At 40.1% G+C, this 18,475-nt stretch overlaps 1 protein-coding gene across 1 annotated transcript; it reads right to left on the reverse strand.

Annotated features, from left to right (window-relative positions):
- Positions 1-14,752: 14,752 nt before the first annotated feature.
- On the reverse strand, positions 14,753-18,099 carry LOC131217521 (uncharacterized). Its single transcript, XM_058212458.1, has 6 exons — positions 17,893-18,099; positions 17,722-17,808; positions 17,489-17,650; positions 15,835-16,183; positions 15,331-15,521; positions 14,753-15,232 (listed from the first exon to the last, which is right to left on the reverse strand). Exons 1-5 carry the CDS (start codon positions 18,097-18,099, stop codon positions 15,397-15,399), a joined length of 930 nt encoding a protein of 309 aa, XP_058068441.1. The 3' UTR covers positions 14,753-15,232; positions 15,331-15,396.
- Between the last annotated feature and the right edge of the window lie 376 nt (positions 18,100-18,475).

The raw sequence follows: 18,475 nt of genomic DNA on the forward strand, positions 1-18,475 counted from the left end.
ATTGATCGTGAAGTGAAGGGAATTGACCGTTAAATGCATGGAATTGACCGTGAAATGCATGGAAATGACCGTGAAGTGAAGGGGAATCGTCGGGATTGACCGTGAAATGCATGAAATTGGCCATGAAGTGAAGGGAATTAACCATGAAATGCATTGAATTGACCGTGAAATAAAGAGAATTGATCGTGAAATGCTTGGAATTGACTTGAAGTGAAGGGGAATCGCTGGAATTGACCATGAAATGCATGAAATTGATCGTGAAATGCACAGAAATGCATGGAATTGATCGTGAAGTGAAGGGAATTGACCGTGAAATGCATGGAAATGACTGTAAAGTGAAGTTGAATCGCTGGAATTGACCGTGAAATGCATGGAAATGACCATGAAGTGAAGGAAATTGACCGAGAAATGCATGGAAATGACCATGAAGTGAAGCGGTATCGTCGGAATTGACCATGAAATCCATGGAAGGGTTGATCTCATTCAGCTGAAAGCTGTTTGGGCTCCACTTCTTCTTTATATCGGACCCATTGAAAGCAATTGGCGTGAAGGTCAATGCAGATGATGTATGTGAGATAATTTCGGAGGGTCTAATGTTAAATTCTTGAAATCTCCGTATATTAAGAATCTATAGTTTCCTCAATAAGTTTAGGTGAAAACCAAAATCACAGGATAAATTTATAACTCAAGTTTGGCCCAAAGAGCTTTGAGGGGGAACAGGGTCGACGCCATCTAGATCCGATCGATTTTACGGTCAATTACATGCATTTCACGGTCAATCCCGTCGATTCCCCTTCACTTCACGGTCAATTCCATGCATTTCACGGTCAATTCCCTTCAATTCATGGTCATTTCCATTCATTTCATGGTCAATTCCCTTCACTTCACAATCAATTCCCTTCACTTCATGGTCAATCCCGGTGATTCCCCTTCACTTCACAATCAATTCCCTTCACTTCATGGTCAATCCCGGTGATTCCCCTTCACTTCACAGTCAATTCCATGCATTTCACAGTCAATTCCCTTCACTTCACGGTCATTTCCATTCATTTCATGGTCAACTCCCTTCACTTCACGGTCAATTTCATGCATTTCACGGTCAAGATATTTTTAAGATATGGGTAGATTTTAGAATATGGCATTTTTATTACAATTTTCACGATCATTTCACATTACTTCATGGTCAATTCCATGCGTTTCCCTTCACTTCATGGTCAATTCCATGCATTTCCTTTCACTTCACGGTCATTTCCCTTTACTTCACAATTAATTCGATGCATTTCACGGTCAATTCCCCTCACGTCACGGTCATTTCCATGCATTTCATGGTCAATTTCGGCGAATCTTCTTCACTTCACGGTCAATTCCATGCATTTCATGGCCAATTCGAAGCATTTCACGGTTAATTCCCTTCACTTCACGCTCAATTCCATGCATTTCACGGTCAATTTAGGCAAATTCGCTTCACTTCACGGTCAATTCCATGTATTTCACTGTCATTTCCCTTCACTTCATGGTCAATTCCATGCATTTCACGGTCAATTTCCTTCACTTCACGGTCATTTTCATACATTTCATGGTCAATTTCGGCGAATCCGCTTCACTTCACGGTTAATTCCATGCATTTCACAGTCATTTCCCTTCACTTCACGGTCAATTCCATGCATTTCACGGTCAATTCCCTTCACTTCACGGTCATTTCCATGCATTTCACGGTCAATTTAGGCGAATCCGCTTCACTTCACGGTCAATTCCATGCATTTCATGGTCATTTCCCTTCACTTCACGGTCAATTCGATGCATTTCACGGTCAATTCCCTCCACTTCACGGTCATTTCCATACACTTCATGGTCAATTTCGGCAAATCCGCTTCACTTCACGGTCAATTCCATGCATTTCACGGTCATTTCCCTTCACTTCACGGTCAATTCCATGCATTTCACGGTCAATTCCCTTCACTTCACGGTCATTTTCATGCATTTCACGGTCAATTTCGGCGAATCCTCTTCACTTCACGGTCAATTCCATGCATTTCACGATCATTACCCTTCACTTCATGGTCAGTTCGATGCATTTCACTGTCAATTCCCTTCACTTCACGGTCATGTCCATGCATTTCACGGTCAATTTAGGCAAATCCGTTTCACTTCATGGTCAATTCTATGCATTTCACGGTCATTTACCTTCACTTCACGGTCAATTCGATGCATTTCACGGTCAATTCCCTCGACTTCACGGTCATTTCCATGCATTTCACAGTTAATTTCGGCGAATCTACTTCACTTCATGGTCAATTCCATGCATTTCGCGGTCATTTCCCTTCACTTCACGGTCAATTCGATGCATTTCACGGTCAATTCCCTTCACTTCACGGTCAATTCGATGCACTTCATGGTCAATTCCATGCATTTCAGGTAGCCTTGAGTAGAATGGAAATGGAAGATGTAATGTGATAGTAGGATGGAGATTTAATGAAGAAAATGGGTGAAAAGAAGGAATAGGGATGGAAGAGATGAGTTCGGACGTGTATTTGAAGGAATAGGGATGGCAGGGATGAGTTTGGACATGTATTTGAGTGTAAGGGAGTGAATGGAGTGAAATGCATGGAATTGACTGTGAAGTGAATGGAATTGACCATGAAATGCACGGAATTGACCGTGAAGTGAAGGGAATTGATCGTGAAATGAATTGAATTGACCTTGAAGCGAAGGGGAATCGCCGGAATTGACCATGAAATGAAGGGAATTGACCGTGAAATACACGGAATTGATTGTGAAGTGAAGGGAATTGATCGTAAAATGAATGGAATTGACCGTGAAGTGAAGAGAATTGACCATGAAATACATGAAATGAATTGGATATAACACATATATTCGATTAACAAATTCCACTTAATTTTCCATGTTGCAAAACCTACTAAATTCCAGTGTTTATATTCTACTACGTACGTCAAATGAGCCCTCGTGTTATTTTCAAGTTGGATTTACAAAATTGCAATTTGAGGGCCACTTCCTGTCATTCCCTCTTGGTTAAAATGATTGTTCTCAATTGAATTTACCTATAAATCTAAAGACAATTCAATCATTTGCCGGAGAACTTGTTGCTAAACCCAGGTCATGATCATCATAACAAGATAAATTACCAATAGCTAATCAAAATGCTTATTTGCTCTTAAATTTTAAATTTTTTGTTTTTTTTTTTTTTTTTTTGTTTTTGCAAAAAATAGAATTAGTGAACACTTGTTGTTTGAGCAGTGTGGTGGGAACTATGACATTAAGGTGGGTGGGACTTAACTTTGGGGCCCATTGTGATGTATGTGACTATATTCACACTTTCCATCTATAAAATAGCTTGACCCGATCGACCGGGTCCCAACCTAGTCAACCCCGACTCACTGTCCCACTACCCACTTATTTTTGTCAATGGCTACGATTATAGATACGGTTATAATACGTGGCCATGGGGAACGTCCCACTTTCAAATATCACTTTTTAAAAAGCAAGGGCATTTTCGTAACGTGAAAAGCTGTCCGTACGCCTGGGGAGTATTCTGGGCAGCTAAAAAGAAATGGGCTTTAAAAGGTTGTGGGCCATATACTGGTCGTACAGTAGGAAATTTCTGGTCATGTACAATGTCCTCACGCTTTCAGTTCATACTTCACAGATATGGGGATCAGATTCGAGTGATCCAGATCATTGAACTGATGGGCCTCATGATGGATGGACCATGCCCAAAAAATTTCACCAAAATATACTAATAATTTTTTTAAATGCCGATAAAAAAAATTTAAGTAAAAATATATTTTTTAATTAATTATTACAAATCAATAAATAGTTTTAATTTTTTAATATATAATTATATATTTGTTTACTTAAAATATTAAACAATCTAAAGGTTAATATAATGATAATTTCTTGATAAAATCACAGAAATTTAAAAAACTGCCAATATTTTGAAAATCCTGTGGTATTACCATATGACTTCCTGTGAAAATACGAGATTTTCAAACTCTCAGCCATATCAGTCACTGATTTGAAGAGTATAATCGGACCCACAAGAGGTGTGCTGTGGCCCAAAGGTCGCATTGAAGAGATTTCCCATGCATCATAGCCCATTTTTCCTACAAACGTCCATGTTTGTTTCTAATGTGCATTTCAGTGTATTTTTCAATATGGACCATCCATATTTGGGCCCAACAGATGAACAGCTCAAAATCAACATACACATGACTGCGTCCAGCACAACAAATAACCTCAGCCTGTAGTTATTTGATTTGCAGGTCATTTCCTCATTGCAATTCAATTCGAAATTGCATCCAAACAGAGTTTCCAATTTTTCAAGTCTCTGCTAGTAACTAGCAAATCCCTTCTCCAAAACCAAATGCAGATTGAATCATCGGGCCTACACGGTCCCACACAACAGCAAAGGTATAGCTTGCCCACACAGGATGCCCCATGGTGCCAGCGATCCAAACCATTGATCTGATGGACCTGTCTGCAGACAGCAGATGCCACAGAATATTTCTGTATTGAAGGATTCCGAGTTCGCAACACTTCAGTCGATGGACTATTTTGTTGAATGTGCAATTCTGTTGCATTTCTCAGGACCTTTTCAGGTCATCCCCCATCCACATGAGGTCCATCAGATCAATTGGGATCAGAAATCGGCGAACCACACATACATAATCCTGCATTATCAGAAAACTTTGAATTTGTGGATGAGCAAGACTAAATAATTTCTACAAGCTAGCCAGCAGTCAATCACCTGCAAAGACCACTTAAGATTATGATCCGATGAAGACCACTTCTTCAGCCAATGGGGGTATAATGCTCTCAAACAGAAATGATCAGAATCAGAATTACTGATAACCACCCTTCCCATGGTTTTAAGACTCAGACGAGTCTTATGCAACTCATCTAGGTCAACTCAGATTTGGCAGTAACCAATCATTTCCAATATGAGTCACCCCCACTCGGCAGGTCGGACCGATTCAACCACCAGCACAGGCAACTCGGGACTCGATTCAGGGTCAAACCAGTCAATCCTAGTCTCTGGGTCTTAAAACCATGCCACTGAGTACCTTGGTTCAACGAGCAATTGGCGAAGGTATTGAGTAATCTTTTTAGCTCTGAACTACAAGTGAGAGAGAATACAGACCTTCGGTGAATCCTCACAGTTGGAGACTGGGCAATCCATTTCACGAAGATCCATACATAGTATGTTACATGCCACTGTACTAAAATAAAATGGGTAGCCATGTCAGTGGGTCCCACCATATATGCTTCAGGAATGCAACCGAATTTTATGGCGGGGTATTACAAGGTATTATACAATGCACACAATGAATGTCTGTGCAGTACCGTTCAGGCTCATTTTTACAAGTGAGGACAATAGCTCAGTCATTCAAACCTTTCAGATGATGGGCCTCACAATGCACAACACACATCAATAATCCTCCTAATTGGGGAACCATTGGGCATGTGCCCAAGAAATGGACGGTTTAAGAAAGCAAATAGAGGCAAAGTTGGCATTCGACCAAGAGCAATCCACACATTCTGTGGCCAGGATCTATCAATCTTGCAGGGTTTTTGGTGTAGACGACCGACAGTTAGACCGATTGAACCAACTGTTTGGATCACTCAAGTATAGGCCTCACTTGTACAAACCAAAAGGCGCACTGTACTGTACAAACCTTCTTCCCAAGCATTGTATAATACCTCTTTTATCATTCCTATTATTCAGATCAGCTGCAGTTCACTGTACAAAGCTCGTCGGATTCGACATAGATACATCAGACATTATTATCAATAGGATAGAAACAAGAGCCGGGAAAGAAAAATCACGTTAGATATTATTCTTCACCGATTCAAGAACCTGACGTGAAAGACTCTCCACGTATTTCCCGATCAGTGGCTCAAACTCAACTGCTTCAACTCGAGCATCCAAACACGAATTCATCTTGCTAGAGTGCACCAAATCAGCAAGCTCCTGAACTTTCCTAGTTATCGATGGGACAAGCTCCGATGCTAAATATGATAATTCAGTCGTGGGCCCACTCAGCACATCTTCTCTAGCCACCGGAAATGTAACACCCTGAAAATCAGGGATCGAGTATAAGCTCAACTCCCGAGTTCTAACACATCACTTATGCAACATAAATAATGATGATTGAATGTTGTCTGTATTAGTGTATTAAACATGAATGGTATTATACCAAAATAGCATATCATAATCCAGAGACGATTAGATTACGCAAGCGGAAGACTGTGATAGATATATAAAACATATACGTATTGTAAGTCCCTAGAGTATGAACACGATACCAGGTTAAATATATATACATGTATATTTTCAAAATGGACAAAATGAATATACAAGTATGTTCCAAAATACATAATAACATGTGCAATGACATCTAGTCAGCATCCCTGCAAACTCCGTCGATCAAAATGGTCTACATAAACCTACTTGATAACTGTATGTATGAGAACTCTTCCTCATTATAGTAGAAATCTGACTCGGCCTCATACGTCACGCTAGTATCTGCATCTAAAACAGAGTCTGGTTCGTGTTTTAAAACACCGTCCTAGAGTGGGAGTGAGTGATCAACTCAATGGAGCTATAAGGCAAAGGTTAACATGTTACCAATTCAGTCAAGCAGTAATGATAAAGCAATACAACAATCTGGTCCTAAGTACTCTTATTAATGCAAGGATGGTATGTGATAATGATGCATGCCGTTGCCTCCACTCCCTCAGCGACATCATCTCACGATCGCGCATGCTACACTCCCAGTAAACGTGCGCTTCCTCGCCAAAGTACCGTGCAATGCGGATGTATGATCGTGTTAACCAAGTTCTTATTTAGGCCCTTTCATACAGCAGAATTGGGAAGCTAAGGTACCTCCCTTATATCATTTCCCAAACAATAATCTTTCTAGGGTCGTCAATCCTAGTTAGTCTCATACGATAGACAGTTTCAGGTCACTACGGAGAGGCTCGTCACCTCAGCGCAGGCTTGGTTTATACGCAAGGTCACTACGGAAAGGCTCATCACCTTAACGTAGTCTTAGTGTATATTCGAGGTCACTACGGGAAAGGCTCGTCACCTTAGCATAGGCCGATAGCTCGAATACAGTGTCTCATACCACCGTATTCGGGCCACGAGTTTGGATTGCTCATTGGTCACTACAGGGAGGTTCGTCACCCCAGCGTAAGCCGACAGCTCGACCACGGTATCCCATACCACCATGCCCGGATCATGAGTCTTAGCGGATCGAGATACCAAGGTTAAATGAGCTTTTCACTGGTAAGTTGGTACCTTAGATTCAAGCAGTAGCGTTCATACATGGTAAACATATATTACGCCAATCGGGTTTCTTGACGAGCTCGACTAGTACGAGCGTACGTTGAATTGATCGACACGGAGTGCGTAAACATTTCGCTTGGCCTAACAACTATCGACAATCGGTGTACGACTTGGATTCTTCGAACGTGTCTTATGTGGCGTAACGACCTCAGCCACTAATTCGGGAATTCATTACCGATTGCCTGGACTACATCGTAGCCCCAATCACACTTCAAACAATAGCATTCACATGTGATAATCCAAGACAGCATGTGACAACCAAATCTAAACATGAATCTCATTTGAGCATTTCAACAAACATATATTACACATGTCATCATACATAGACATTTTATCTATAAATCACATAGTAGTAAGATAGGTTACATAAAGGAAACTGTAACTATGTATAAGGGGATTGAAAATCCAATCTCAACACCCTCATTAAGTACATTACATCAAACATTTTCTCATTTAGGCATTTTATCAAACACTTAGGCTACACATATTAATATACACGTAATATAGTAATTATAACAGGCATTATAACAAATCCTTTCACAAGGAAGTTGCCACACGTACAACAATCATGTACCCTCAAACATAAATCATGGCAAGCATAAATTATAATTCCATACTCATACAAATATTTCAACAAACACATGGAATGCATGTATTTCAACATAGTTCATATATATGTGTAATATGCGGAAAACGTCGTATCTAAGCATATGTGATAGCAATCAAGTCAGACATAAATCGTTGCTGACATTGAAAGCCTTGAAAATCATAATGTAAACATTTATAGTCCGCACCTTTCGCCGGTAGACTTGTAACGAACTCAGTTTAAACATTAAGTCTTTGTCTACGGCACCACAACAACCTATAGCATGAAATACGTTAGCTATTCCACCATCTGCTCTATTTGAATCCCTAAAACAGGTTAGGGTTAGGATTTCTTACCTAAAAACGGAATCAGAATCGCCGGTATAACGACATGAATGAGGTGATTAAGCACGTGGAGAGGTGGGATTGAATCCCGGCAACAAACCCTAGCTCTTCCTCTCTTCTCCTCACTTTCTTCTTCTCTTTTCTCTCTTCTCTCTCCTAGGGTTTTAAAATTCGTATGGCAAGGGAGAGAGAGGGTTTAAGGCCCTTATATTGGCCCAGTACTGATGAGAATGGCCCCAGGGCCATGGTATACTTAGGTTATAGCCAAAAGTTGGCTGTTTCGGTCCAATGGAGTACATCTAGAGGCCCCTTTTTTGCATACGGTCCGCAGTAAGTCCTCTGACATTGGATCTAGGTCAAGTTAAGTTTTCGGTCCGATCGGATTTATAGATCGACCGTGGCAGATCTGTTTTAGTTCAACAGTTACCGGTACTCGATCAGGGCCACAAGTACACTGACATGTGTTGAAAATTTTTCCTGATCCGAGGGTCTAGTTAGGTCAGAATCTGACGGTCTGAACCCTTAGATTTGGCCCACAAACGAACAGCTCAAATCACTTAAGTTTGAGTTCATTTTCTAAAGGTATTCGCGTTTCTCACACACTTTGATCTGGGGTAAAGTTGTGCGTTTCTGGATACTATTAGAACTTAATTTCTGAGATGGTAGTCAAACCCAGTAAGGCATAATCGTATAGTTTCGCGGGAATCGGACTTTCGATGCACGGTCCAGGTTCGATACGGAGTTTCGCGATGCTCCCGAGAGCAACGAAGTTTAAAGATTGATCCTAGGTTTTTAGATAATGAAGCGTTAACGGTTCTGCTAGTGTTGGGTCTTGCAATTCGTATTTAAAGTGGTTAGAGCTAATTTCACAAATAATCTAGTTTAACACTTGGTTAATTCTCGTCTAATTTCTAAAGAATTTGGTCCTTAGTGATTTCTGCTTGAGGTGGTCCTCGGGTCTTTGTACGGATTTTTCCGAGACGTTACAGGAAACCTCAAGTCTGTGAATAACTGAAGTGCCTTCTCCGCAGCAGTATCTAAACTAAGTAATGCTGCTCTGCATTCCGTGATTCTTTCCGAGCAAGTTGTGTTTGTCATGTAACATCTTGCTGTCTCATTAGTCGAGTCACTTTCTTCAAGATTGTCAGTGGAGCCTGAAGAGCTTCCACTTTTATCTGCACCCTGCAATAGGTATGGAATAGTAGCTGAATCTTAGTATGATCAAGTTCTCAAAAATGTTAGCTGTGGGTTATGTTTAACAAGGCCTCAGCAAACTGGTATACAACACAAACCCAAAACAAGGAATGCTACTTGCAGCCATCAATCTCTAGGCAGCCTGCCAAAGTGGCTTGGTTGTATGAGATCCCAGCCATTCACCATGTGGCCTGCTGTTAATTAGTCCTGGATCGTAGATCGAACCATTCCACGGTTCTAAATATTGTCCAAAACCTGGTTGAGTTGTCACAATTTTGGTGGGCACGCAAAAGCGTCACTGGAGCAAGATTGATTGAAACTAAACGAGTTGAGGCAAGTCATACCAGTTTCTTTCTCCGGGCGAGTAGCACTTGGGAGCCGCTATTTAAAACCATTGGCCAATTTTCTCATCAGGGAGGAAGGCATACACATGAACTAGCCTGTTTAAGCATCCATTTATTCGCACACGCATGAGGCTCGCCTAATTGATTAAACTGGTCTGATTTTGACTAGGGCACATTAAGGGCCTGTTTGGATACCACCAAATAAGTTACTTTTTCTACTTACAACAGTAGATAAGTTACTTATTTCAGATTAGTAAGTTTGGTTTATGATTAGTTAAAACTTATAAGTAACTTTTTTACTTAAAAATAAATAATCACTTCAATTAATTTTTTTTTAACTTTTCTACTTTTCAGAAGTTGCTGAAGAGAGGTGTATCAAGAGAGACGAAAGAGAGGAGAAGCTGATAAGTATGTTGTTTGCCAAACATACTTATCTTCTCAATAAGTAGAAATTAAGATAAGCTACTTGTGGAATAAGCAGCTTATCTTAAGCAACTTAAGATCCAAACGCACCCTAACTAAAGAGCTCCTGACGTATGGGCCAAATCTAATACGAGTATGGCATGGACGTGGATGGCAACCAGGTACGATGACTACCGATGTGCAACTACAAGTAGGATTCCTAACAAAGACTACTGAAACTAAAACATTTGCTAGTGGAAAAGACTCTATGCCCTCGATCATATAATGTACGCAAGCTTGGCTTATGTTACTGAAATCTTTTAGTAAATGAAAATTCTAAAAGAAATTGAAGTTTCATGTTTTAAGTGAAACAACCAAGATTCCCTTCAAATCAAGGTTTTAGGAACTAGAATGAACTGCCTAGGCCCCAAATCCATGGGTTAGGTCCTTGGCCGAACCCTCATCGTAGGGCCCAAATCCATGGGTTCCGCCTTACACAAGCCACCCGCCTCACACGGGTCCCAAATCCATGGGTTCCGCAGGCCGCCCACCCTGAGTGTGCCCCTGCATCCCACAAGAGACCCCACTCGAGCCTGATGTGAAAACACTCCTGCATTAATCACCCCCATGAGGAGTCTCGAACACAAGACCTCCCGCTCTGATACCAATTTGATGCATGATAATTAATCACTTGCTCTAAAAGCTCAAACTGATAGAACATGGCGAATTAATTCCTTTATCTCATAGCTCAGGCCCCAATTCCATGAGTTAGGTCCTTGGTCAAACCCTCCTCGTGGGCCCTAAATACATGGATTAGGTCCTCAGCCGAACCCTCCTCGTGGGCCCCAAATCCATGGGTTCCGCCTCACACAAGCCACCGACATCACACGGGCCCCAAATCCATAGGTTCCTCAAGCCGCCCACCCCAAGTGTACCCCTGCATCCCACGGGCCACCCCACTCGAGCCTGATGTGAAAATGCCCCCGCATTAGTTACACTATGAACCAAGACCCAGTGAGGGTTCTAATCGTAGCCAACTCAAAATGAGTACTCGAACCAGTTCCTTTAATTAGAATGCTTATATTGTAATATGATTTTTAACGTTTCTTGAGTGCTTTCAAGATTTTTGAGTCCCCAAATGGAGTTTCTGCATTAGAAAATGGGAGCAACCACATTTAACCCGACTTATGCCTTGACCAAGTCAAGTTGACTCATGACAACTTCTAGTCAAGCAATAGTTCAACAATGGAAATTCTTCAGGGAGGCTTCTTTTATAAATTGTAAATTGAATGCGCTTTGCACATGTTGGTCACCTATCATAAGGTGGACAACCGTCTTTAGAGCTTTGGCCATGAAAACGTCTCTGGGTGCTTGGCCTTTTTTACAGAATACGTGTTCTCAACAGATAGGTATATAAGATCTTCTCTAACTGAGAGTAGGTTTGTTCTTTAGCTTCATATGTGTGTGATGATATGTGATGATATCTTGCTCGGTGGTTTAGGCCACGTCAGGTCAAGTGTAAACACTATTTGAAAGTATCTGAATTGCAATTTGATGAGGGAAATCTCTTTTTCTTCAATTTGCAAATTAAAATATCGCATGAAACGTAAACTCTTTTTTCACTATTTGATTTTTTTTTTTTAATGGATGTTTACTATTTTGTTCGGGTGGAAAAGGTAGGAGCAAACAATTTATCATGACATCTTTCTCTTCTTGAGCAACTAAAAATATCTTGTTAATGTAAACTAAATGCTTTGCCAAATCATTTTAGGTATATAAGATCATTCGAAGCAGGAGTTTCCTTCCTATGGGATCAATCGATATCATAGATTTGCAAGATAATCTCGATGGCTCTAGTAAGCGACAAACGGACATGGTTCAAACCTGCACTTTGTGCCAGATCGATGGTCATCCGTTCATTTCAATGGAGTGGCCCACCTAATGAGTGGATCAGCCTGATTTTGGTGCCAGATGATCTTCATGATGAGTGTATGTGTCCCATCATTTGCACAGCTGGGATGTCCTACATTTGTGACACATTGGCAGGAAAAATGGTGCAACATGGGAAGCTTAGCATGTCAATTGTTATATGAGCTCATTCCACATATTAACTGGCGCATCTTTTCTTTCTTATTTTTATAGAACCAGGGATGCTATATTCTAGGAATTTTCCCCTCAACAAGATTTTGGTTTGCACAGTTATGTACAAATGCTTGGTTCTGATTATTCTCGTTGAAATACTACATTGAGGTACTTCAGACTTTTTTTCACCCAGAAAAACAGGAGAAATTAATGATCTCTGGGAATTTTAGGAATCAAAATGCAACAATAATTCTAGCATATCTGAAAGAATTAATCATTAGCAGACGTACCAGATCACAAATATCTGAAATTTGTGGGTCTTTTGACAGATCGGTTGATGGATCCCCTTGTGAACTTTGATGCACAGCTTCATCACAACAATTCAAGTCTTCGGCACCTAAATTTTCAGCAGTCATCTCAAAAAGACTCTTGCAGCCTGTAAGCTGGTCACGGCGCACAACAAAGCGTGATGAAAAGCTTCTTCTTGCTGATGATCTCCTTCCCTCAACCTAGGAAAAGAGAACATGTGTTAAAAGTGTATGATACACAAACAAATCTCCTACTGGTTCTCACTTATCAGATGCATGCGTGCATAAACGTTGGCATGCATGTGCGTAAATGAATGCAAGCACACATGGTTGAGTTGAATCCAAGTCTCAAATTTTCCACCTTCACTTTTCTTAAAATGGTATTGTCCTTTAAGTAAAGAGATGCTATCAAAAATTACAGTGGTCCGTCAATATATTAGCCTTCCCATCTATATCAACAAGAAACACAAATGATAAAGTTCCTACCGTCAATAGTGTTGATAAATTGCTGAAGTGTTGGCTGAAGAGATCATCATCTTCATGTTGTCGGCCATTGCTTTCATCATCCTTAGTTGTCTGCGCTGGGATTTCACTTGCCTCTGAGCATAACTGTTCACCAGAACCTTGACCTGCAGCTGCTTTGCAACACGTCAAGGCATTACTAACACAAGAATATTATTTATTCTTAATTGAATTGCTAATGATACTCGGCATGAGCTGCTCACTTGATATACATCCCTTCTCTTCATTTATTGCCTCACCACCAAGCCCACAATGTGGTTGCAGCAAGATATGGTCTGTGGTAGGAAGATCACCTAACGTGGTTTCTCTCCCCTCACCACAGCCTGGTCCATCCAGGAGTGGGTCTTCTACTGCATTACAGCAGTGAACTTGTAAGCCATGGGACCAAGAAAAATTGAGGACTTTCTATCATAACTATCTAATGGCATATATATCCATGTAGGATGCAAGTGTAACATGAGAATAGGTAGAATTCCATGACCTCATTGGAAGGAAGAAATTTTGATAGTTTGAAGCCTTGATAAAAGGACAATTAATTATACTTACAAGAGTTCTTTCCTTCAATTTGGGGTTATCTTGGTAAATTCGTACCGCCCATCAGGCTCACTTCTTTTTTTTTCTTTTTCTTTTTCTGAGTGTCATGCAATTTTGGATAATGGAATCTCACTAGTACTTGACAAGTCAGGCTTTCACTCCCAGCAATTTGTGAAATCTTTCGTATCTTAGGGCTCAAGGAAATTTTGGAAAGTTAAGGGATAGGGAGCCAACCCTATGTCAATGAATCAACAGAAAGTCCTAGTCATATTGTAGTTTAGGACAGCCCATATGGTAGTAGAGTTTCCTACCTAGTGTTGGAGAAACAAAAGCAAACCAAATCACTGATTAAGTAATTGTTTCTGATAAATTACTGATGGTTTTGTATTAAACCCAAAGTAGACATAATGGGTCTTGATATGTTGAGAATAGTGTGGATCTTGATCTTCATTTCACAAAACCTTTCTGCCACACCACATGATGATTCAAAAGCTCCTGTAGTATATGTTCACCATGGAACTAATCTCATTGATAGAGGAACATCAGCACTTATATGGAGTTATTACTACTTTTCTGTGTCATTGTTTCTTAGACACTTTGTACAAATGATGACATCTCCAATTGGTAAGATTTTCTCCAGATGGACCATCTACATTGGATACTTCTAGATAAACAGTATGGACATCGCATGATGGGGTAGGAGGTGCGAGCAGAGGACTCGTCAGGCAAAACTCATCAAAGTGATGTGACAAACAGCTAAGCATTTATGAAGGATCACATTTGTGCATATTTATTTTAGAAGGGAGCTGAACCAATGTCTTCAGGGATGGGACATAGTATGCGTCACCCATGGTATAGATGGATAAACTACAGGCCCTTTATTCAACAGTTTATGCAGTAAATGGACCATGGACCAAAAAACACATTGTTTGCATGACCCTAGCCATGCGATCGGTTGCATATAGATGGAAACTAAAAGACTGTTAGCAGGGGCTCACATCCAATAGGAAAATGTTGTTTTCTTAGACAGAAACTAGGATAGTCTGATCAAGGGCCAAGACTATCAAACACATGCACCACATGTACAAGACTTGTTATGAAAGTACAATGACTGTGCCTCCAACGGCAGTGGATCTATTCCATTCTAGAATATATGGGCACAAAGGAATTTTTCAAGGGATCCATAGTCATATTTTTGCCTTTCCACAAGTATAGACAAAATGTACCAAGTAAATGATCTATCTCCTCATATCCTATCTGAGTATATGGAATTTTTCAAGGGACTCATATTTTTGCCTTTCCACAAGTTTAGACAAAATGTACCAAGTAAATGATCTATCTCTTCATATCCTAGCTGAATACCTCAGAACATTCTGTCTTCTACATGAGGAAGACCAAAGAGTGCAAATAGTGCATGATGTTTAGACGTACTCAAATTTGGGATGGAAATTGGCAACTTGACGTCCTTGACATCTCGCACTTCAGGGGAATCCAGTAGATCAAGATAAACAGTATGGATGGTGCGCCAATGCCCGTCCACGTTAAAGCTCCTAAATATGCACAAACAAAAGAAACTAGAAGTGAAGGGTTCTAGAACAATCACATAAACAAGCAGCATAACTTGTAAATTGATTGTAGTAACCACGTTGGAATCCCTTGACCCATTGGAGAACTCTAGGGAGCATCCGCACTAAATGGTCTTTCAGATGTGTTAGTGTGACATACCTGACTGTTTCCCAAGTTGAGTTGACATGGAATCCGGACTGCGATAGGAACCATGGTACCAGAGGCCTGACCTTGACCAGCGATTGAAAAAGGAGTTTCCAGTTTTACTTGCTGACAATAATCCTATGAAATTAAATATCTAACGAACAGCCACATGTGGCATCAAGAAAGATTGCAATAAAAGCACCCCCATCCCGAAGGGAAAAAAAAAAATCACCATTCAGATTACAACAATAGCATAGATATTCCAATAGCATGCCAAAATATTGAGTACAATGACCAACATCATCTTAAACCAACCAAAATGCTCACATGGAAAACTACCACCAACAGCTTCTGAATAACTACCACCAACAGCTTCTGAATAAGCCAGCCAGACACTAAATTGATGAATTTCAGGATCTCCAATTTTCCTACAAATTACCTGAGACATTGAATTCAGGGTCTCCATCAGAAGTCTCATTGCTTGTTACTTTGATTTGTGCCCACTTCAGAAGCCTTGAGACACTAAATTTAAATGCTGATGTTCCTTCGCACACCCCTCCAGTAACCACTCCTTCAACATCTAGGTTGCAATTTTGCAGTGCAGAGATATCCTTGAAATCAGTGTTTGGGCGGTTGACCTCTTCATGTACTATGCCCTCACTTGGAGCTGCTGACTGAGATGAGCTTACTGGAAATAGATAAGAAGCATTTTCCATAATCTTCTGCAAAATTGTTGATGATAGTAAAGCCGGCATCTTCCACACAAAAATGCAGCTGTCACCACCAACCTGGAATAGCGTATTCAGTGGATCAAAACTAATATGGAAAAGGATGAAATATAAGGGCGATATCAACACAAGTCAATTCCTGTGCAAGATGTTAGAAGTTAATGATGAATCATCACCCCGACACCACTTCTGCATTAGTTTCTTCCTAACTGCACAGACCAAATTACAAGATGTAGATCCAGTCCTCATGTTTGTGAAGATCATTGGGAAGAGCTCCTCAAAATCTAGACGGAATGAGGGAACTGTAACTCTCAATTAATTATATCAGTTTTTTTTTTTTTTTTTTTTGGTGCATCCATTAGGATTTCCAGATTTCCAGGTGGCACAGACCCACATTTCCATAACTTGTCTATGTTGCATGCATCATAAACTTCAGTTATATGTTTCTGTGAACATGCAGAGCATGTCCGAGAGTAGTTGTTTTAGTCTGGAATATTTCGAAGTTCCACTGGATATTTCAAAATCACACTGAAATCTTACTATAAAAAAATTGCCAATATTGTTGCAATGTGCCAAAATCCCCCTAATGGCAACATTAATGGCAACATTGATGATCTTTTCAGTCTTCATTTTGGCTATTAGAACGAGCTAAATTGACAATTTTTTTCTTTGCAACTTCTGAGTTTTGGACATATATGTGGAAAACTGAAAGTTTGACTTTCCAATGCTTTCTCAAACATTCATCAAAGACATCCATGAAAACCATGAGGACAGCAACAGACACATAAAGCTTATCCATTGGGTTACTCATCCACTTTGGGGCTGTTATATGCTGCAATAGTCCCAAAGTCGAGCTTATGGACTTTGTATCTTCTTTTAGGGTACCTTTACTAGCACTAGCAATGCTCTATTTTTGGATGCATGCTCTTAGGTTTTCTTCACAAAGAAAGTGAAAGAAGCATTTTATAATTTTTTTTTTTTTAAAAAAAATTGCAGAGAACTACCAGAATTCACAGTTCATGGTTGGTCTGTTGCAAAGATGCCAGGATGGGTATTGGATCATTGGGATACCTCATTTGGTGGCTTCCAAATCAATCAGTGTCAACTCTTGTTTCACAATATACTTTTCTGTGCACCAAATTTCTAATAGCTTTTGAGACTTCTTTATTCTGGTTTTTCCTAAAATTGAGTTTAATGCTACCAGCAGACCAAGTCAAGGCTTGGCTTGATTTTTATAACTGTAACAAAATCTCTGTCATTTGCTCCGTGAAGAAGATCATATGTAACACAAATTACACTCTATACATCACTAGGAAGCAAATCCATTATTCGTGACCCCAAAATTAAGCACAAACAAGAACTTACAGTAATTATGTGCTTGCAGTCAGGCAAGAAAATGACACCGGTAATCACTTCGGCATGCCCCATTGCTCGAGTAATGAGCTCTCCATTGGTAGAATCATGGATGCTGAAAGACCTGTTAGAGTAGGAGCAAACCAAGTAGCTGCCACTTGGATATATCGTTACCTGTAAAATGTAGATAGGGATAAGGCCATGAGGGTGGTGATGGTGCTATGGTATCCAAAATAGTGGTGCACCTTTATTGGCTCTCCAAAGTCTGGATCTTGCTTAAATGTTCTAACAAGCTTCCCAGAAGCAAGGTTGAACATATTAATCTTCTTATCCTAAAAAAATAACATAATTGTGTAGTAAGAATACTGACCAGAATGCCAAAGAAAAAGAGCTTTACCCTGTGAAAAGAAATAGACCTGCCCAACAGTGACAGCAACCTCCATTGCAGGATCTATAGCCATGTCATAGACTGTTCCATGAGATGCAACTTGATGATAGCGACACAAAATATTGTACCCACCATCTGTTATGGCTACATCACGGAACAGAATAGACTTGTTGAATAAGATCAAAGGAGTAAAAAATTCAAATGAATTATTGCTTAAATTGTCAAGAGATTTCATTTCTGTTTGCAAGGCTCGAAATCTCATGGGAAAAGCTCATGATTCTCTCGAAGAGGTTACCTATCAGCACTGCGACTGAGAACGTTATGACCATTGCAAGTAAGTTTTACAGAAGTAACTGCAGCTGAATGATCAACAAGACTCCCGATGAGATCAAAACTCCTGAGATAAAGAAGATATCAGTGAATGAATACCTTTAAACTATGATGAAGCATGGAAATCTCAAAAATCATACCTTTTAATATCATACACATGGATAATTTGATCTCTTCCTCCAGAAGCAAGTAAGTAATGAGATTCTGATTCCTGGACAGTAGAAATATCTGTCTTGCTAGGGGAGCTAAAACTCAATGAGAGTATCTCAGCATCATGAGCT

Source organism: Magnolia sinica, chromosome 10, assembly GCF_029962835.1.
Source record: "Magnolia sinica isolate HGM2019 chromosome 10, MsV1, whole genome shotgun sequence".
NCBI classification, from domain to species: domain Eukaryota; kingdom Viridiplantae; phylum Streptophyta; class Magnoliopsida; order Magnoliales; family Magnoliaceae; genus Magnolia; species Magnolia sinica.

Coding starts and splice junctions, on each gene's coding strand:
- LOC131217521 (XM_058212458.1), bottom strand. CDS start 18,099: ATGAAATCTCTTGACAATTTAAGCAATAATTCATTTGAATTTTTTACT. Junction 17,809..17,892: donor TTGCTGTCACTGTTGGGCAG/GTCTATTTCTTT, acceptor TTATTTTTTTAG/GATAAGAAGATTAATATGTT. Junction 16,184..17,488: donor ACTGCAAGCACATAATTACT/GTAAGTTCTTGT, acceptor ACGCTATTCCAG/GTTGGTGGTGACAGCTGCAT.